Consider the following 21,697-nt stretch of genomic DNA (forward strand, 5'->3'; position numbering starts at 1 on the left):
ACACCAGCGTGTATCCACATGGTCTTTTTTTTTCAAAATTAATGGTGCAGAAAATTAATCTTCACATGTCACCAGTAGGAGGTCTGTTGTCATTATTGGAAGAGCCGAACAACTTTAAATATTCTACTCTTTTTTTGTTGTTTCCGATTTCGCTCGTATAACGTGTGGATATTGCCCAGCCCATCGCACCCCTTCCTGCGGTCGGGGAGGACGGGAGACGTTACTGCCTCCAGTCAGCGCTGTCAGTCAGCGCTGCTCCACGGTGCCCATTAGACCGGTTCCCTCACTGTCACACTGACATAGGTTAACCACTGTAGCTACAGATGAGATCCAAGTGGATATGCGGACACCATAATAGACAGAGCGTTGCAAATACAAAGACATTTCCATAAACCTACTGGAACAACCAGGACGAGCTTCTCTCCTGGTCGTTGGTCTTTCGACTCCCCAATAACATAAGAGGCTGACGGGACACAACAGAGCCCGAGGTCTGAAGGCCTCGATGGTGAAGTTGACTATTTTTAAGTCTTAAGCATCGTCCGAAGAATTGAGGTAAGATGAATCGTGTCGTATTATTGTATTCAAGTTAGATATATTCACACGGCAGAGACCAGACAATACATGCGGGTGATGTAGCCCGACCAGCTAGCTTAGCTTAGCCTAGCTTAGCTATTAGCCGGCTAGTAGCATGCACCGCTCAAAAAGCAGGTGATACGCGAACGGGTGTTAGCTGCTGCCAGTTAGCTGTTCTAGTTGGAGTTAGCTGTATCTTGTGGTGTTGCTTGTGTTTTGAAAATACACATTGAACGCGTCCAGGTGCGACGCGTAACTGACTGATGTGTTGACTTGGAGAAGACCAACTGCTCTTCAGTTGAAGCGTTATCTTCCCAGTGTTGGTGAGCAAAGGGACAGTTAGCGTCGGAGTTAGCCGCGAGAGCAGCCTTCACCTTGTTTAGTTAGCAACCTTACAGTGATATTAACAACCATGTATGCTTATGTAACTTATGTATGTATGCTGATTCAGCAAACCTCCAGGAACACATCAGCTAACTAAACATTGCGCAAGTTACCATCCGGATATTTACGAACCTTAGTAAAATGAGAAAGTGATGCTTTGGACTAACTTAATTAATTAACTCAGGAGTTTGATTTAGAGTTGATATAGTGTTTGGTAAACCCTGCTATCGGTGCATCTGTCCACTTAATTAGCTTCATATTGACATCAGATGCCGGCCTTTTTAAATTGTCTGCTTTTCCTGTTCCCTCAAGGTTAAGCTGCAGAGACATGGCAAACAGTGCAGGGCTGCAGTTTGTCAGCTCCTATGCCTTTGAAGCCATGCAGAAGGTGGATGTGGCGCGCCTGGCTGCCCTGAGTGACCCAGAGCTGAGGCTGCTGCTGCCCTGCCTGGTGAGGATGGCTCTGTGTGCCCCAGCTGATCAGAGCCAGTCCTGGGCACAAGACAAGAAGCTCATCCTCCGCCTGCTCTCTGGGGTGGAAGCTGTCAACTCCATTGTAGCGCTTTTGTCTGTGGACTTTCATGCCTTGGAGCAGGACGCACGAAAAGAGCAGCAGCTTAGGTATATATGTGACATGCACCTGGTCAGTATTAGGTATATATATGTGACATGCACCTGGTGATTCCAGTATTAGGTATATATGTGACATGCACCTGGTGATTCCAGTATTAGGTATATATATGTGACATGCACCTGGTGATTCCAGTATTGGGTATATATATGTCACATGCACCTGGTGATTCCAGTATTAGGTATATATGTGACATGCACCTGGTGATTCCAGTATTAAGTATATATATGTGACATGCACCTGGTGATTCCAGTATTAGGTATATATGTCACATGCACCTGGTGATTCCAGTATTAGGTATATATGTCACATGCACCTGGTGATTCCAGTATTAGGTATATATATATGTCACATGCACCTGGTGATTCCAGTATTAGGTATATATGTGACATGCACCTGGTGATTCCAGTATTAGGTATATATGTGACATGCACCTGGTGATTCCAGTATTAGGTATATATATGTCACATGCACCTGGTGATTCCAGTATTAGGTATATATGTCACATGCACCTGGTGATTCCAGTATTAGGTATATATGTCACATGCACCTGGTGATTCCAGTATGAGGTATATATATATGTGACATGCACCTGGTGATTCCAGTATTAGGTATATATGTCACATGCACCTGGTGATTCCAGTATTAGGTATATATATGTCACATGCACCTGGTGATTCCAGTATTAGGTATATATATGTGACATGCACCTGGTGATTCCAGTATTAGGTATATATGTGACATGCACCTGGTGATTCCAGTATTAAGTATATATATATGTCACATGCACCTGGTGATTCCAGTATTAGGTATATATGTCACATGCACCTGGTGATTCCAGTATGAGGTATATATATATGTGACATGCACCTGGTGATACCAGTATGAGGTATATATGTGACATGCACCTGGTGATTCCAGTATTAGGTATATATATATGTCACATGCACCTGGTGATACCAGTATGAGGTATATATGTGACATGCACCTGGTGATTCCAGTATTAGGTATATATGTGACATGCACCTGGTGATTCCAGTATTAGGTATATATGTCACATGCACCTGGTGATTCCAGTATTAGGTGTATATATATGTCACATGCACCTGGTGATTCCAGTATTAGGTATATATGTCACATGCACCTGGTGATTCCAGTATTGGGTATATATATGTCACATGCACCTGGTGATTCCAGTATTAGGTATATATGTGACATGCACCTGGTGATTCCAGTATTGGGTATATATATGTCACATGCACCTGGTGATTCCAGTATTAGGTATATATATGTCACATGCACCTGGTGATTCCAGTATTGGGTATATATATGTCACATGCACCTGGTGATTCCAGTATTAGGTATATATATGTCACATGCACCTGGTGATTCCAGTATTAGATATATATATGTGACATGCACCTGGTGATACCAGTATGAGGTATATATATGTGACATGCACCTGGTGATACCAGTATGAGGTATATATATGTCACATGCACCTGGTGATACCAGTATGAGGTATATATGTGACATGCACCTGGGGATACCAGTATTGCTGCAGTCTGGTAATGAAGAGAACAAAGTGCCTCTGTTGCTTTGTTCAGTCAAACAAAGTCAGTACAGCTGTATAACTATACACAATGTGCTGTCTTTTCCGCCAGGCACAAGGCCGGTGGCTCGAATGGAGAAAGCATCCTGGTGTCACAGCTACAGCACGGCCTGACCCTGGAGTTTGAACACAGTGATCCCCTCAGGAGACTCCGTCTAACCCTCAGTGAACTGTTGGCTATCATGAATAAGGTACGGTACGAGGTGTCCCCACATGATTCAGTAAATCAGAAGACATTGATAACATGAGTGAAATTTGCTTGTATGGTAAAACAAATAATAATGGGAAAAACATTTCTCTAAAGAAGTGAATACCAAAATCATGATCGGAAAAGTCAAAGATATGTGCTAAATGATTCTGAATTCAATTTGGTCAAATTAAATGTATGGAAAAAATGGGTAATTGGTTGGTTTCTGGGGCCTGTCTGAGCTGTTCCTTTTGTATAATATGGAGTGGAGGAGACGTCTTTCATGCTTGAATATAGAGAGACAGAGTTGTCTAAATATAAGGAAATTAAAGCATGAATGATTTAGTGCAAAAGTACTGAATGATTAAAAATATGCTACTTGTTGAGATGGGTCTTTGATGAAAGGAACAAAATTGCACAGCTTCCTTTACTTGTTCATTAAAGCTTAAGTTTGCATCAGAAATGATTCCCATATTTCTGGCAGCTGCTCGCACACTGACTTTGTTTGTACTGTAATTGCCCTTCAACGCTTGCTTCTTCACCTAATAGGATGACTTGGATGATTGATCCACGCCATGTTTCCCATGTTCCTTGTTGTTTCTCAGGTGGTAGACTCAAATGGAGAGTTTTTCTTAAAGTCCTCTGAACTATTTGAAAGCCCCGTTTACTTGGACGAGGTTGCTGATGTCCTCTGCATTTTGCAAGCAGGTACCCGACTCCTTTTATCTTTTTAATAGTTTTACCTTAAGGTGCTGTGGAGGTGGGATGGTGCTGAATACAAATACATAGGCAAACATTAACTGCATAATTTGCTGTATATTAGGAAAAACTACCTAATGGTAAAGCCAGCCTGAAAATAACCCACCTCAGTGATTTTGTCCTGCAGTTGACAAATCCATGTCTAGAATGCGTGTTTCTCTTTTCCTTCCTTTTTCTTAGAGTTGCCTTCCTTGCTCCCCATTGTGGACGTGGCAGAGGCTTTGCTGCATGTCCGCAATGGAGACTGGTTTCTGTGTCTGCTGGTTGCCAACGTCCCTGACAGCTTCAATGAAGGTACAGTAATTCATCTGCCTCACAACAAGGCACATGTTGTCTGCTGATATTGTGATGTTTAATTGCCAGTACGAGCTTCATATGGTTAGTGAGTGTACCTGCTGGGGCAGAGATCCGGCTTCACCTAACATTATTACCTTTAGACGAGTTCTGTGATGGCTTCATTAGAGTTATAGGCAGATCACTATTGAATTGCGTGTGTGTGTGTGTGTGTGTGTGTGTGTGTGTGTGTGTGTGTGTGTGTGTGTGTGTGTGTGTGTGTGTGTGTGTGTGTGTGTGTGTGTGTGTGTGTGTGTGTGTGTGTGTGTGTGTGTGTGTGTGTGTGTGTGTGTGTGTGTGTGTGTGTGTGTGTGTGTGTGTGTGTGTGTGTGTGTGTGTGTGTGTGTGTGTGTGTGTGTGTGTGTGTGTGTGTGTGTGTGTGTGTGTGTGTGTGTGTGTGTGTGTGTGTGTGTGTGTGTGTGTGTGTGTGTGTGTGTGTGTGTGTGTGTGTGTGTGTGTGTTCAACATCCTTCTGGTTCTGTCACAGCAAAATACTTAGTTTCATTGAATTAAAAGTGAAATGAGTTGATCTCAGGGTGAAATGTGGGAAATGGCTGTCTGGAAGCATCACGGGTTTGTCATGTTGAACAAGTGCTGGTTACCAGACCTCTGGGGCATATGCCATAATCCAGAAGTCCCTTCAGTACATGCCATAGTCGCAACCAACCATGAACAGTTTGCCCTTTTAAACTGTTCAGCCGTGAAAAAGTACAAAGAGAAATGAGATGTGAGATAAGGCTCTGGAAATGCTGTCTTGTGATGTCTGTTAAACTTTTTAACAGACAAATGAGTCATGATTCCGCGGTTCAGGGAATTTATGGAGGAACATGACTTGGCCATGCCATTGGCAATTATAAAATGATTGTAAAGTATGTCTGTTTACTTTCTGGTAAAAATCAGTAAACAAGTTATTAATGGGTAAATGACCTGTTGGAGCACCCTTAGATGTTGTAATTGTCATACTCCCTATGCTTGTTTACTTAAATGTGCATGTCTGTCTTTGCAGTTTGTCGAGGTTTGATAAAGAACGGAGAGCGTCAGGATGAAGAGAGTGTGGGCGGTCGACGCAGGACTGAAGCCCTCAGGCAGCTCTGTCAGATGAACCCCTCACAGGCCCTCAACATCAGAGCCATGGTGGTCAGTCACATGATTAATATAATCACACATTAAACACCAGCGTTCCACTTGAATCATTACCTCTTCCCAAAGGTGATTTTTAATCCATCAAAGCTGCTTTATTCTGCTCTAGATGCATTCGCTCTGAATTTCTCCTGCTATTCTGTTTTTTTTAATTGGGCATGTGTAAACTGAAATGAATACTTATTAAGACAATTTGGAGCATTGCGACATTTTTTGTGATATGGTTTGATTTAAAAAATGTTACAGGTTGTTTGTTTCGCATATTGTCAATTATTTTCAAAAACATGGTTGCATCAAAACAGTAAGTGCGATTTTTCTTTTTTATTGATTTTGCAGCTTCGCTTAAAGCCGAAATAAATTTAAGTCGGCATGACAGCCATTTATGTCTCCTCAAAAGTACCACGGTCGTGAATTTTTTAATGTTGAACATAATGGCTTTTATGGGACTAATTGATATTTTTATGATGACAATGTTCCAAACAGAAACCTTAAAACCTGAGTCACTTATAGTTCTGAACATATAGATAACTATTCTCCATCACTACCTGCTCAGCATTAAAGAGCAGACAGACAGTGACCACAGTGGAGCATTTAGCAGCTCCAGAGACAGATATTTGCCTTTTAGAAGTTAAACATTTTGGTCCATTGGACTCTTAACGCAATCAATCAATGAATGATAATGTTGAAAATTAAATCAGTTTGACATACGTAATGTCATAAACCTGTTCTTCTTAATGTTATCAATATATATTTAGTACAATAATTAAGCGCCGGGTGTTACAGATTTGTTTGTCATGAATGATTTGCCAATTAATACATGTTGAGTTGTTGTCTATGAACAACAGTGACTGTCATTTTCTCTGGTTCTAGCATTTGCTCATTTTATTTGTTAGTGGGACACAACAAAGACGTTGGGCTAATGGATTTATCAAGAAAATACTAATCGGATGAACTGAATAATGATGCTAGTTTTGTATTATACATTTACATTATATTCTCTAGTTATTTCACACAAACACGGGATAGAACTATTTTTGCCTTCACTAATATTTGTTGTGATACACTTTGATACTTTCCCTAGAGGGGTACATTTGTCTTCTTGCTCCCCCTGCTCTTAAGAAGGTTACAGTTATCGAACGAGGCCCCAGGAGGGACGAGGAATTCATTGCCTTTCTGAAGAATGCATCAGCAGGACTTATACTCTGCCCAGAACTGTCCCGAGAACAGTTTACAGAGCAGATAACCTGCAGGGACAAGTGACGAAGGATGCTGAGGATGTGTCTTAGAGCAGCTATTTTAATAATCAATTAATTATTTGAGTATAATTTTTTTTTTTTTCAAGCAAAAATGCCAAGTGGTGGCTTCTCTACATCTTGAATCTGTACTCTTGGGAGTCTTTTTTTGTTTTAGTAACTCAAACAGGATGTATTACTCTGATTAATGCATACACTATAAGACATAAACAAGTGAGAGTGGGTTGTAGAACAAAACACATAGACACCAGCAGTTGTCAGTGTTTGTTTTTCAACATAAACATATGCCATCAGAATCATTTACTAAGAAAATAATATGATTTTCCGTGTTTTATTCTGTGTCGTCCCAGGTCGAGGAGTGTCACCTGCCTGGTCTGGGGGTGGCTCTGACTCTGGACTACAGACCAGATACAGCAGATGAGGCAGTCAGTCCCCTTGTCTCTTACGTCAGCGGTCTACTGCTGGGTACCAATAGCAAAGTCCGCACCTGGTTCAGCATGTTCATTCGCAATGGGCAACAGGTGAGGGGCCAGGCTTTGCTCTGTACTCCATTAATTGTTGTTTAATTAGGCAGGCGCACACACACACACACACACACACACACACACACACACACACAATGCTCCAGTTCATTCAAGTAGACCAAACTTGTGCAAGCAGACATTTGGTAAGAGCCCTTTCGCCATCTCGGAAAAGTCTGATCACTGAGTTTCAGCATGTTGTGCAGAGGCCAACGTGTCCGTGTGAGGAGACAAGACACCATGTTGTGGTGTGTTCGTGGTGCGCGTTATAAGAGTCTCACCATGTGAGGGCGGACACCTCATCTGAGGCTGCTGGATGCAATGGGGTCGAGTTAAACTAGTTCATGTTCACATGTTTTACGATATTACAAATAAAGTGTTCATGGTCCGTGAATGGAGCAGTAGGAGAAGCATCACTTCAGTCAGGATTAAGCTTGGGCGTTTAATGTGCATGTCATGTAGTCCTCCTGAGCATAAAAACTGGCCACATTCTCAAAGGTGTAGGTTTCTCTTTCTATACTTGTGAGGACCGTCATTGACATAATGCATTCTCTTACCCATTGCGGGACCCTTTTTTGTCTTTGTCGCCCCAATTTTCTGTCTCTCTCAATTTTCATATCTTGAATTGAATAGTCCTACATTTATGCTAACGTACAAATTATGACAACAGATATACATGGCAAAAGATATACATGGCATCATGCATATTTCCATCTGCTGTCAGATACTTTTCACAGCAACCGTTTCACTGCAAATTTATAGGAAAGGGAGCAAAGCCTTGCTGCATCACTGGGGAAATGCATTGAAACGTTCTGTCCATGTTCAGCTTTTTCTGTTTTGTACATGACAATAACAACTTGCTTCCAAGCTGGTGTTCAGACTTGTTAGCGATCAACAGAAAGTGAATTGTTGACAATTCAGTTAATCTGTTAATTGTTTGTCATTTATCATAAACGAAGCCCAACAGTCACTGATTGGAGCCCAAGTGTAAGCACTGGTGGGGAAGCGCGTCAGCTAACTGATGTCATTGTCTTTGTGCTGCCAGCGAAAGAGAGAAAGCAGCTCGGTGCTGTGGCAGATGCGCAGACAGCTGCTGCTGGAGCTCGTCGCCATCCTGCCGCGCTCGCGCAGCACCCACGTGCCCAATGACGGCAATATGGAAGAGGAGGTCAGCTCGGGGTACTCCGGCCTCAGAGAGGAGCACGTGGTGAAGGCCAGCGCTCTGCTGCGACTCTACTGTGCCCTCATGGGCATCGCCGGCCTCAGGTGGGTCAAAGAGGATGCGGAAGCTCTCCTGATGTTTGATCTGGGATTCTGAAAATCAGGGTTTTGATTTGTTTTTTTAAGATTTTGATTTTTTTCCAAAATTCTTTTAGAAAACATTTGTTTTAAAGTATTAGTTCTAACGTCTCTCTCTGCAGACCCACAGACGAAGAGGCAGAGCAGCTCTTGCAGTTGATGACCAGCCGGCCACCGGCCACTCCTGCCGGCGTCCGCTTTGTCTCTTTGTCCTTTTGCAAGCTGCTGGCCTTCCCGACGCTGGTCAGGTACATACAGCTAGACTGTCTCATGAAGCCTTTGTTTTATTCAGCAAACACAAACGCATTAGGTGGGGATCACAAACCCTATTCAATTAACAGTGGTCTTGAGTTTTGATCTTCTGCCAATGCGGCTGGGCTGCCTGCCAGAAGTCTTCTGTTGCTTTTGGAATTGAATACTTTGTCACTTTGTTTTATGAAGTGTGAGCATTATTATCTCTGTGTCTGTGTCTGTGTCTGTCTGTGTCTGTCTGTGTGTCTGTCTGTGTGTCTGTCTGTGTGTCTGTCTGTGTGTGTGTGTGTGTGTGTGTGTGTGTGTGTGTGTGTGTGTGTGTGTGTGTGTGTGTGTGTGTGTGTGTGTGTGTGTGTGTGTGTGTGTGTGTGTGTGTGTGTGTGTGTGTGTGTGTGTGTGTGTGTGTGTGTGTGTGTGTGTGTGTGTGTGTGTGTGTGTGTGTGTGTGTGTGTGTGTGTGTGTGTGTGTGTGTGTGTGTGTGTGTGTGTGTGTGTGTGTGTGTGTGTGTGTGTGTGTGTGTGTGTGTGTGTGTGTGTGTGTGTGTGTGTGTGTGTGTGTGTGTGTGTGTGTGTGTGTGTGTGTGTGTGTGTGTGTGTGTGTGTGTGTGTGTGTGTGTGTGTGTGTGTGTCCAGCACTCCAGAGCAGGAACAGCTGATGGTCATGTGGCTCAGCTGGATGATCAAAGAGGAGGAATACTTTGAGAGGTAAGGAGAATCTCTACTCAGCTTTTATGAGATGGTGTCATTATTAAACAGACATTACTGTGTGGAGAAACTATGGTTATTAGTTTGCGTGTCTAAATGAATCGTACATGCAATCTGTACATCTAATCTATTAACACTGAGATGTATACTTTACCAAAAAATCAGTGGCTTATAATGCATTATTACACACCTTTTTGTCTAATTTCTTTTAATATGTTGAAAAAAATATTTGTAGTTCTGACAGACGTGCTCATTTTGACAAGGCTCCCCATATTATTTGTTTAACACTCTCAGTTTACTCCCGTCTAATATTTTAAATAGTTTGATCATGTAGGCATTGTGACATTGTCTTCAGCAAATGTCCGATTATTATAGGATTCAAAGAGAGTACACTATACTTAACATACTACACTGGCACGGTCTTCTGCTCCAGAATATCAACTCGATAAGGATTCAGTGTTTATTGAAACTTAACAACAAATGAGGGAAGAATCAATAATACTCTGAGAATAAACGAGGAGCAGTAAAGTTTAAATGACGAGTTGAATCCACGTATGAATGTTTGTGTCCAATATTTTGAGGCATTTGATGGTCCCTCTGAAAGAGTTTGTTCTTCGATGAAATAGTTAATATGGCCTGTCTTAACAACGACCTGCAGCAGTACATATGAATGTGTGTTGGTTAGTGACTCAAAAAATCTTAAGTGACTTTCGGGGTGCTTAAAGGGATGCGGGCTGATAGAAGAAGGTGGGATGTGTGTGGGTTGATGCAAGCATCTTAATCAGTTTTATTAAAATTCTGTCCTGTAAGATGCAGGATTAACGGCAAGCCGGAGTGTCTTTTCTCACTCGCCTCGCATGCTTATGTGTGTTCTCCTCCTTACAGCGCTGCAGGCGTATCCGCTTCTTTTGGAGAGATGCTATTACTGGTTGCCATGTATTTCCATAGCAACCAGCTCAGCTCCATTATTGAGTTGGTGTGCTCTACTTTGGGGATGAAGGTAAGGTGGGAGGGAGGCAGTGATCAATACATCAGTCTGGCTGGCCAGCTACTGGCCCCACTCCTCCACCACAGCATTGAAGGACCATATCCCTAACGAAACACTTGCAGCATACACATATCTACCAAAACGCTGTATACCCCGTGGCCAATTTGCTGTTTTATTACTTATTAAGTGCATTATTGTTTCCTGCCTGTGTGCTAAGTAGGTTTCCTGTCTCAGTGTGTTTTCCACTAAGATGTGTAATGTAATTGGATTTGGAGCCTGTTTGTTTCCACCCCAAGGGCAATCCTCTCAATTCAATGTTGCGCCTGCCATGTAGAATTCTTCTTATGAAATATGAAAGGAGGGAATTACAAAATACCAGCACTGTTGCCTGCAGGTTGTTTTCACTCACAGTAAACCTAACATTGTTGTGTGTATGTGTATGTGTGTGTAAAAAAAAAAATATATATATATATATATATATATATATATATATATATATATATATATTATTTATTAACTTTTTCCAGATTGCTATCAAGCCCAGCTCTCTAAGCAAGATGAAGACTATCTTCACACAGGAGATCTTCACAGAACAGGTACTTAAGTTGTCCTTATGCACATGTTCTCCCTGCTAATTAGTGTTCAATGGTTTATTTGTATCTAATTTGAGTTCAGAAATTAGAAAATGTATCGTCGCCCCAAAAAACAATTGTTTCTGTTTTTCAAAAGATTATCCCAGGAAGACCGTTTCACAACTTTGACAGATAAAACCTTTTTTTCAACTGCTCTTCAAAACTAAGGGCCTTGATCTTTTATTCTCATCAATGTTCAATTTTTTTCTTTATTGAGAACCCCTGTAAATGTAGAAAATGTTGATTTTAATAACTTGTCAAATTAAATAAAATGCCTGACTGAAAGTGGCCATAAATCCCTTTTCATGTACATTATTTACCACTACACAACAGTTTTGGGTACAGGTATAGATAACTCTGTATAATAACGTCTCACTGCATATGGTGATGAAATCATTCCAAGTTGTGCACATTCTCAGTAAATAATGACATTGAACTATACAGTATGTGTGGCTGTGCTTTGTCTATTTGCCATCATTGCTTTTTAAAGAGTTTGTTTTTCTGGCGTTCAGGTGGTGACAGCACATGCGGTGAGGGTTGCAGTGACCAACAACTTAAGTGCCAACATCACAGGGTTCCTTCCAATTCACTGCATCTACCAGCTGCTCCGGAGCAGATCCTTCACCAAGCACAAAGTGTCCATCAAGGTAGGAGGTGTGCACTCGATGGCTCAATGACGCCTAGATGTTGTTTTCGTTTTTCGTTTTAAAAGATCATTTTGCCATCGGGCGATGTCCTTGTGTGCATCTTTCAGGATTGGATCTATCGCCAGCTCTGTGAGACCAACACCCCCATCCACACCCAACTAATTCCCCTAATTGACGTCTATATCAACTCCATCCTCACTCCAGCATCCAAGGCCAACCCAGAGGCCACCAACCAACCCATCACGGAGCAGGAGATCCTCAATGTCTTCCAGAGTTCTGCTGGGGTGAGTCTGCCTTCACAGAAACTGCAAAAAACTCTTTTTAATTTTTATTTCAGTAGAGTGTTCTTTATTCTTCATATGCTATTTTGATGATATCTGACAGCGTGTCCGAGTATTAGAAGGCAGCATTTTCCCTTTCCAAATTGACCAGATTTGTTTTCCCTCTCCTCAGGGGCTCTTTACAGAATGTTGCCTTGAATATCAGATTTTCTTTTGTCTTCAAAACAAGTCTTGTTTGTTGCTCCAAGCATTTCAGATATAATTACAAGTCTTCTATCACTGACGATGCAGAGCCCTAATTTGCTGCCCGTCCCTGACCTGTAGTTATTGTTTTGCTTCTCTTTTGCTATTGGTTAGCAAGGGGAGGGTAGTCGAGGAGGACGGCAACGCTACTCCATCACCACCCAACTCCTTATCCTCTACTACATCCTGTCCTATGAGGAAAACCTGTTGGCGAGCACCAAACAACTGGGTATGTACAAGACCATTTCTATGTGCCATATACCACTGCACTGTGCCAGACTTCCCTCTGTGCTGTCGGCTCACTTCCTTTCCTATTTTCTCCTCTTCTGCCATCTCCACTGTCATCGCCTGCACTGAAGGAGGCATTGTTTGTGAGATGGGGGGGATTTGTCAGGCAGTGAGATGAGAAAGGCAGCTTTTGTCCTCTGTTAAGTTGTTGGAGATGCTCTCACTCTGGATGTGCAGTCATTCATCCTTTTCTCTCCTGGCATTGAACATTGGCTGCTTCATACAGAATAAATGGAGGACTGACAAAGAGCCAAGTACAATGGCTGCAGGAACGGAGCTAACTAGGACAGCTGTAGGTTAGATTGAGCATTAGCAGTTAGCCTAGTCAGTGTTTATTCTCTCCCATGACGAGCTCTCCTCTTGCCCTTCATTAGGCCAGATTTATGTGAGAGTTTATGCCCATCTCTTTAATTGCTGTGTTTACCCAAGTGCTCCCGCAGCCTTCAAGGAAGGAGTAATGAAGCCCATCAGCAGTGGTAATGAACCCACGTCAATGAGAAATCACCTCCGCTCCTCTTAACGCATCGGCACAGTGGCTCCGGCGTCCTTACACTGCCAAATAAAACACTTATGCTCTGTCTTGTCCTTTTCTTGCTTTATGCTATCATCCCCTCTATTTCCTGTCTTATAGTTTCTTTGCTTCACTCAACATTTTCCTCTTATATATATTTTTTTTTCAAAGCCCTGATGCAGAGGAAGCCAAAGTCATACTCGGCAGCCTTGATGGACCAGATCCCCATTAAGTACTTGGTTACGCAGGCCCAGGGACTGCAGCAGGAGCTAGGGGGTGAGACAACAGACTTACATCCACATTTTACTTTACTATTATGGTATTACATACTTGGGAGCACACGGGTTACAAATCATGATTACAGTCATAACCCTGCATTACATATCACCGTAAGTATCACTGATTGTGTTCGTCAACTGTAATTGCTGGGTTTTGTGGGCAGTGATAAAGAATGTGAGCGATCATCCCTTGTTGGAAACAAATATGGAAAAGGAAAATAAACAACAATATTGTGTGTAATATAATTCTCTTCCCCTGTTACCAGGTCTGCATTCTGCCCTGCTGAGGCTGTTGGCCACCAACTACCCCCATCTATGTCTAGTGGAGGACTGGGTGTGTGAAGAGGAGGTGACTGGTACCCTGCCCCTGCTGAGGAGGATGATGCTCCCCAGCAACACCTGCAGATACACTCAGAGCCAGCTCCACCAGGGTGAGGAGGATGGGAATAAGGGATGAAAGAAATAGGCTTACGGCTGGTAGTTCTCAGCCCCCATTCCAGTTTTTAGAAATCTGAGAAATATAATTAAAGTCTTTCAACAATCAGTGGCACACCGTGCGTACGGTAAATATAAACGTATTGTTTCTTGGATTATAGATACAACTGAGATTGTTGAGGATTGAAAAGAGTAAAAGAATAGTGTCAGAGTGTAAAGCCAGTCAAACGGTAGTGATAGTAACCGAGGAGCCAGGGTTGTGTAGTGTTTGAGTGTAACAGGGTAGAGACACTTAATATTGTATAATGCATCTACAGGTCACTATCAAACTAAGATCTTATCTCAAGGGTTAATCTTACAAGGCTTAGAGGATTATGCTGTAATCTCACCACTTAAATATAAAAAACAATTGTTTTCCAGATGTTTGTTTATTTCAGTGTGCACATTTGGTTCAAATTGGAAGATTAATTCAGCTGTCACCCCTCCCCCAGCCTTCCTGAAATTACCATCCAGCAGTCCCAGGCTGATGCGCATCCTGGAGCATTTAACGCTGCTTTCACCTGGAGACCTGATCCCTTATGCGGAGGCCCTCACAGCCAGCATGGCTCTGCTGCTGGAGCCCGCCGTGCCCCGCCGAATCCTGCAGACGCTTAACAAGCTCTGGATGGGCCTCAACACTGTGATGCCCCGCAGGTACGTGCCCTGGACATGATTGGGACCCAGGATAGGAAATACGACTGTGACCGCCTCAAGTGAGATTACCACTGAATGTGACATGGGAATAACGCAATGTGGTAATTGGAAAATGAAATCTGTTTCCCTTAAATTTCACATAAGATCCAGATAATTGATGTGCCCTGAGGCTCAAATTGCCTAATGCCCCACATTAATGTCATCACTTGATGGCTTTTGAGCCCCAATACTCAAGAGTCCAAATTAGTATCTTGTCTTCACTCCTTTGCATTTCAAGATATTTTGCTCAACATAATATGAAAAAAAGCTAAAAGAAATATAACTATCTAATCTGTGAATGAAGTGATATTTGGGCCTACTGGTTAGATTTATAGTTGTATGTATTTTCAGTCAAAGGTTAACAGTAGCACTTGGTGGCAGCTCTCTCCAGGCTGTGTAAAGTGGCTGTGAGACGAGGTAAATGGATAACAGGGTGACCTGTGGAACAAGAGGTGTTGACCTTAACCCCAGGCTGCCTGCTCACTGATTATTGTGTGAATAGATCAGAGGTATTGAGCCCAACAACTGTCAGCCGCCACGTACTCTCCGGACAGAAAAGGGGTGACCCTCACTGTGCCCCGGGCCCACAGGAGGACAGTTACCAAAGCTCTGCGCAGACATCCTATCGATCAAAAGTGTTCTGTGACCAGGAGAGCTGAGGGCAGGGAAACTGAGGGAGATGTAAGGGATTGCTGCCCCCTCCACGCTTCTCTTCCTCACGCCCTCTCGTATTATTGAATGTTGCAGAGGGCTGTGCTCTGGTTTACTCAGCAGGAAGGGAGCAGTGTCAAATTTCACACAGATCCACTGATTGATGCCAGTGCGCAAGCTGCAGGAAGGCTTGGCGCTCCAAGAGTACCCTGCTGTTCATAGTTTAGTATCGGTCTGATAAGAGAGATTGAGGGTGAAAAGCTGCCGCAGGATAATTTGTGAGTAACTGAACTAAACCCCAACTGAAGTGAGTCTCCATATTTTAGTAGCATCTGATTTATCTTTCTTCAAAATACAATAAATCCATTGGGGGGAAAAAATAAACCGATTGTTTCATCTGGACAGCTACGATATTTTGTCAACCAGCAATTTGCTATCATCTTTTTAAAAAGTGCAATAATGTCTCTATGAGCCGTCAGTCTTTTCAAACGTTAGACTGAAAAACGGTTAGACATTCTTTGTTATTCCAAGCGCGGGTCAACAACAAACGAGTGATGCGGGTAAAAAGTGGCGTCTCTTGCAGGTTGTGGGTGATGACGGTAAACGCCCTCCAACCTTCAGCGAAGCTGCTCAGGCAGCAGCAATACACTCAGAATGACCTGATGGTGGACCCTCTCATTGTGCTACGCTGTGATCAACGGGTGTACAGGTAACCACTGCACATATTCTAAAGGGCCATACATGGACACATACAGCACACCCTTCTGTTGTAGGCTAAATTGGATGTCAGCATACACAGACTTGGTCACGCATTTCTTACGTCCCTTTGGTCACATGTTTTGGCCTGCATGTGTACAATCAGCAAAGACATGGAAATATGACCAAATATCTACCACATGCATTTATTTTCATAATATATAAAATGTCTTTAAAGTAGCTTGAAAGAAATGGTTAAACTTGAAAATGTTTTTTTTGTATTTATCTCTAGCTGCATGTCAGTATATGTTTAGATTTAGTAATCGTCTACCAAGACAAACGGAATTGACAACGGTGTTTTTTTGTTGTTGCTAGGTGTCCTCCTTTGATGGACATTGTGCTTCACATGCTGAATGGCTACCTGCTGGCCTCGAAAGCCTACCTGCACTGCCACCTGAAGGAGACGGCTGACTTCGATCGGCAGAGCCAGACGGTGTCCAACTTGGGCGTGCCCGGGCAGCCGGACACACCCGAGGTCACCAGGGAGGAGCTGAAGAACGCCCTTCTATCTGCGCAGGTATTTCAACCACCAACTGACATGCATACGCAGACTTCACTTTAAAAAAACAAATAAAAAGAGCACTCTTGTTTATAATTTCATGTCTTAAGGGTTTTGGTGAAACTTGGTCCAGAAATAATGTCATGAAAAAAAATATGTGAGGGATGACCTTTCACATTTAACTGTGGTAACTGCCCGTTTCTATTTAACTAAAGGACAGCGCAGCAGTCCAGATTCTCCTGGAAGTGTGTCTGCCAACTTCCGAAGAGCAGCAGCAGCTGGGGGCCAACACAGAGAGCCTGCTGAGTAGCATTAGGGGCCCCGTGCCAGGGAAATCGAAACGGGGAAGCCTGGGACCGAGAGCCAGGGGGGGCGTGGAGGACGCCGAGCCAGAAGGGGGCCTACTCAGTGACTTGAGGGAGGTGCAATGTCTCATCTGTTGTCTGCTGCATCAGATGTTCATTGCTGACCCTAACATTGCCAAGTTGGTCCACTTTCAGGTAACTCAATGGGAAGAAGTGGACTATATACTTGATCTTTTTGGTTTTACAGACTCAAACATTAACAGAGAGAGATCTTCCAGAAAAGAAATAACATAACCCCACATTTATAATAGATCAAACAAATACCAACACTTGCCTCAGCTTCCAAATTAGGTCCACTGGAAACGTCTGCTCTGCCGGGAAGGAATCCTATTAATCATAGAATTGATTGTAAGTATGGGGTCCCTTACCACAACATTATTGGGCAAAACGGGACAACAATGCAGTTAAAATCCTGCATGCAGAGTTCTGCAAAATGATTTCCTTGGTGCAAAGAAAACCCGAAACCCTTTTAGTGCTGAATTGGGCTGATATTCTAACTATTTAAAAACATCTATTGAATTCTGTAGCCATGTTAAAGAGAGCTACCCTGCTTGTTAACATTATGAAGCCCTCGAACATAAAAAGGACTGGTCCTGATGCTGACTCAACTTTCACCTTCTGACAACATGTTGGAATGATATTACACACTCGCAACAAAAACTAGGAACATGTATACAAGTCCCAGAAGTTTGCTGTGGCAGAATACCGAACCACCGTAACTGATGAGAACCAGAGAAAGACACCAAGAAGGCTGTGCTGTCATTGTGTTGAGCGAGCTGAAGAGACAGAACTACACTTTCTAACACTAAGTCCACATTATTCACACCATTTGAAGAGAATTGCCCCAATGTCCAAAGTCTGGCAGAAAGGGATAATTTAGCCCTCAAAATATATAATCTGGTACTTTTGTACACCTCTTTTGTTGTGGAAGGAAGTGTCATATATTAAGCAGTCAACTGTGCACATTATTTTCCATTTTATTCCATCATATGAAATTGTTCATCATTTTATTTGTTTTCACACTCCGGTTTGTTTTGCTTTTGTTTATGTTAGTCATTGTATTTCATAATTGGAATTGTGCTTTGGCAGCACATTTCCAATGTCATGCTGCTAAAGCCAACTGAATTGGTGAGTGTTGGGACGGGTCTGAATCAAAAGCTAACGTGTTGTTCAGGCAGTCCTGCTTCATAAGGACATTACTGCATGCTTAGATTTGCTTGCTCCCCTCTACATTTCCGCTGTGAGAAATGGATGTTATGCAAATATCCTTTTGTGCGAGTCGCTGACAGGATAGTGCCATAAAACTGAAAATACCTCCCGAGTCATGTTCACCCCATTAGTCATCACATTCTGCCACGGCATTAGTGGTAAGTGACTGCAGCACTCCCTAAAGTAACAGACAGCCATATGGTGGACTTCATCAATCCAATCCCCCTCTGTCACTCTAATCCACCCACCCTCCAATCCACACTGCCAAGCAGAAGCTGCTGTGTGCACAGACACATCAAAGTACTTGTGTGCCTAAATGATTTCACTGTGTATTCCCTTATTCCTCCATTGTTCATTTTAAGATTTATGTTCCCTGCTTTCCCCGTCTTCCGTGCCTCTCTCTGTCAGGGTTACCCTCAAGCTCTGCTGCCTCTAACCGTGGCGGGCATCCCCTCCATCCATATCTGTCTGGACTTCATCCCGGAGCTGCTGGCCCAGCCCCAGCTGGAAAAGCAGGTGAGCCCTCCCCTCCCCTCTTTTTCCTGTCTTTAAATCCCTGACTTGCCCTGGGCTTGTGCCAGAATCTCTCTTACACATACATTTTCTTTTTTTAAAGCAGTGCTCTCTGTTTGCATATATGCTCCATAAATATGTAGTGAAAAATGTGTAGCTGTTCTGAACGTATATGTGTCCACCCAGATCTTTGCAATCCAGTTGCTGTCGTACTTGTGCACCCAGTACGCGCTGCCCAAGTCTCTCAGTGTGGCCCGGTTGGCCATCAGTGTCATGGGCACCCTCCTCACAGGTCAGTGAACTCAGGTTTCTTGTCTTTACAGCTCATACGTTCATACTTTTGGTTGTGGCCTCTTTTACTCATCATAATTATTATTATTTGTGTCTCCATCATTGAATTTGCTCCCAGTAGCCTCCCTGTTTAGCCTGTGCACACAGCTGCTGTTGCGATACAGTATGTCTTCATAATTTGATCCCTATATTTGCCTGCCACCATCTGGCCTTCGACTGTTAGTGCAGCATTCTCTCTCCGTTACATGAGTGCACACTGTGTACCAGCCTGTTAGCCGCTACATTTGTTGTTCACGCAGTTCTTTTGTGTACTGTGCGTTCTGTCTTTTTAGTGCTGACTCGTGCAAAGCGTTTCTCCTTCTTCATGCCCATCCTGCCATGCCTGGTGGCCTTCTGCCAGGCCTTCCCTCCGCTCTATGATGAAGTCGCAGGGCTGCTCGTACAGGTGGGCCAGGTTTGTGCCTCCGATGTTGCCACCAAAGCCAGGGACGTTGACCCTCTGATCGCTCGTGAGTATAATTAGTCACTTGGGTGGCTTTTCATCCTTTTCCCTGTTGTGACCACTAGTGTAGAAACACTGTTTGTACAGTGTGTAGTGTACTTCTTTGAGCTTATCAAGTAGGGATCTCGGAACACGCAATCGGCAGTCTCTGTCCTGGAGGCGTTTATTCATAGTTGATACAGATCATTCAACATAAATAAGATCAAATGTTGCCATTGATACACAAAGAGACTGTCACTAAGTAATATTAGTTGACCTTTCCCGTAATTAACCTTTATCAACACATGGGGTTAGACCAGATAAGAATGTCCCGATTAATAAAAAAAGAAGAAATAATAAGTAATTACTACTTAATGTATCAACACACATTACCTCAAGTATACCAACATTCCATTTGATAAGCTAATCTTGTCAAATTGATCAATATTTCCATTAAGATAATGCATCTTTGTGTGCCAGATCACATGCAATTTAAAAACAATTTTTTTTTTTAAAGTTTAAAATCTTGATAAGCCATAAATACGGATCTTGTAGATTGACTCTGCACCATATGGACCGAAAAAAAAACAAGAATTGTGCATGTGCCTTGATGTTTCCACATGTTCTGTACGTGGACATGGTATATGATGAAGAATAGTTCTAGACATACTAGGAACAGCAAACTAATCTTTTGAGTAAATCAGTGGGAATCATAAAAGTGTAATAAGGACATATGACGAGTGTTTAAGTAAAAACATTCATAAGAAGTTTGTCATTTTCCTGCCTCAGGCCTGCAGTATCTGAAGGAGAAGCCTCAGGGGGCTGTGGCTCCAGGAGGAGGCTCCTCCAAGCTGACTTTACCCCAGAGGACCGCAGAGGAACATGGTGGTGCTGACCCTGATGTCCAGCTCTGCTACTGTGTAGAGGCCACGTTCATGGACATCATTAGCGCCACCCTCCATGGACTATAGACACACGTATTCTAGAGGATCTTAAGAGGACTGGACTTAAACCAACAACTCTAAACACTGCCTCCTAAAGACATTCGTATTCCTGAGAGGGCTATTGTCAACACGCATCCAATCAACAAGGACTGATGTCCCCTTTGTCATTGGCTTTCAAGCAATGTACGGCTGTTGTACTGTGCTTCCATGTTCAGGCTGGACCCAAAAATCCATTATCATTTGACACTGTAAATATATCACGATTTGCAATTTAATTAGAAATGTATGTTCATGTGTTCTGGCAGTTTGTAGAATGTTAAATACAAGAAATATTGGGCCATTTTATTGACCTTTTTTATAGGCATATTTTTCTAAGCTGTCGGTGACCTTTTCTCAGCAACTGAAAAATGGAAAATGTTGCAATAGTATGAAGAGCTTTTGTACTGTGTTTGTATACATATGAATTTTAAAAAAAAGTCAAAAAATAGACCCTCATTGTCTAAAAAAAGTTGGCCTGTGTTACTGGAGAAAACATGAATTAGTACATCTTTCCTCCTGTCGGCAAACTTCAAATTAAACAGCAACCATCTGTACACTAGAATATTTCCAGGTTTAGTAAAGTCATTTTATTTTCATTTCATCTCCACAATGGACTAATCCAAATAAAATGTAGCAGCAAAATAGCAATTGTTGACATTGTATTGCTATTTTACCGGTTAAAACAAAACCAAACTCTTATGAAGAGTAGGAAAAAAAAATACACTGGTCAATTAATCAGACAACTATGTACATTTTCACTAACGGACTCCTTAATATCTCACGAGCTGCCACAGAACCAGCAGCAGTAGTTGAGTTTGGAGACTTTATGAAAGTAGATTTTTGCTCCGTTTGCTGCAACAGTTAAGAAATCGCTCTCCTTCGCTCGTCTGCAGCTTGATACTGTTCAGCAAATGCTTTGTGCTTGTTCTGGAAGAGTCTTTCAACATTACATGTTTGATAATTCCTGTCACATATAAAGCATACAGGTAAGCCAGCATCGTTGGCAGTGAAAGCAAATGAATACGCCCATGCAGAATTAAACTCTATTTTTCTCTGACTTGTTATTTATTTATCCAGTGACAGTTTAATGAAGGCAGGGGGTCTGCATATGAGCCAAAATAAATTTCAGTGACACAGTAATAGCTCAAATTCAAAGATGAGAGGTGTTCCCTTTGAATGATTGTCCACTGGGCAAAACATACACATATATGTTCGTGTGTGTATATGTATATATATATATATATACACACACACATATGTGTATGT

At 42.5% G+C, this 21,697-nt stretch overlaps 1 protein-coding gene across 1 annotated transcript; it reads left to right on the forward strand.

Annotated features, from left to right (window-relative positions):
• Positions 1-179: 179 nt before the first annotated feature.
• Positions 180-21,488, forward strand: ints2 (integrator complex subunit 2). Its single transcript, XM_034550361.1, has 25 exons — positions 180-552; positions 1,270-1,578; positions 3,253-3,391; positions 3,993-4,095; positions 4,327-4,440; positions 5,486-5,616; positions 7,223-7,393; positions 8,439-8,659; positions 8,815-8,940; positions 9,577-9,648; positions 10,534-10,648; positions 11,164-11,232; positions 11,781-11,915; positions 12,023-12,199; positions 12,554-12,668; positions 13,410-13,514; positions 13,783-13,947; positions 14,443-14,644; positions 15,918-16,043; positions 16,406-16,607; positions 16,805-17,089; positions 18,572-18,679; positions 18,863-18,968; positions 19,300-19,476; positions 20,238-21,488. The coding sequence occupies exons 2-25, from the start codon at positions 1,286-1,288 to the stop codon at positions 20,417-20,419; spliced, it is 3,639 nt and encodes a 1,212-aa protein (XP_034406252.1). The 5' UTR covers positions 180-552; positions 1,270-1,285; the 3' UTR covers positions 20,420-21,488.
• Positions 21,489-21,697: the final 209 nt, after the last annotated feature.

This window comes from Cyclopterus lumpus, chromosome 14, assembly GCF_009769545.1.
Source record: "Cyclopterus lumpus isolate fCycLum1 chromosome 14, fCycLum1.pri, whole genome shotgun sequence".
Taxonomy (NCBI): domain Eukaryota; kingdom Metazoa; phylum Chordata; class Actinopteri; order Perciformes; family Cyclopteridae; genus Cyclopterus; species Cyclopterus lumpus.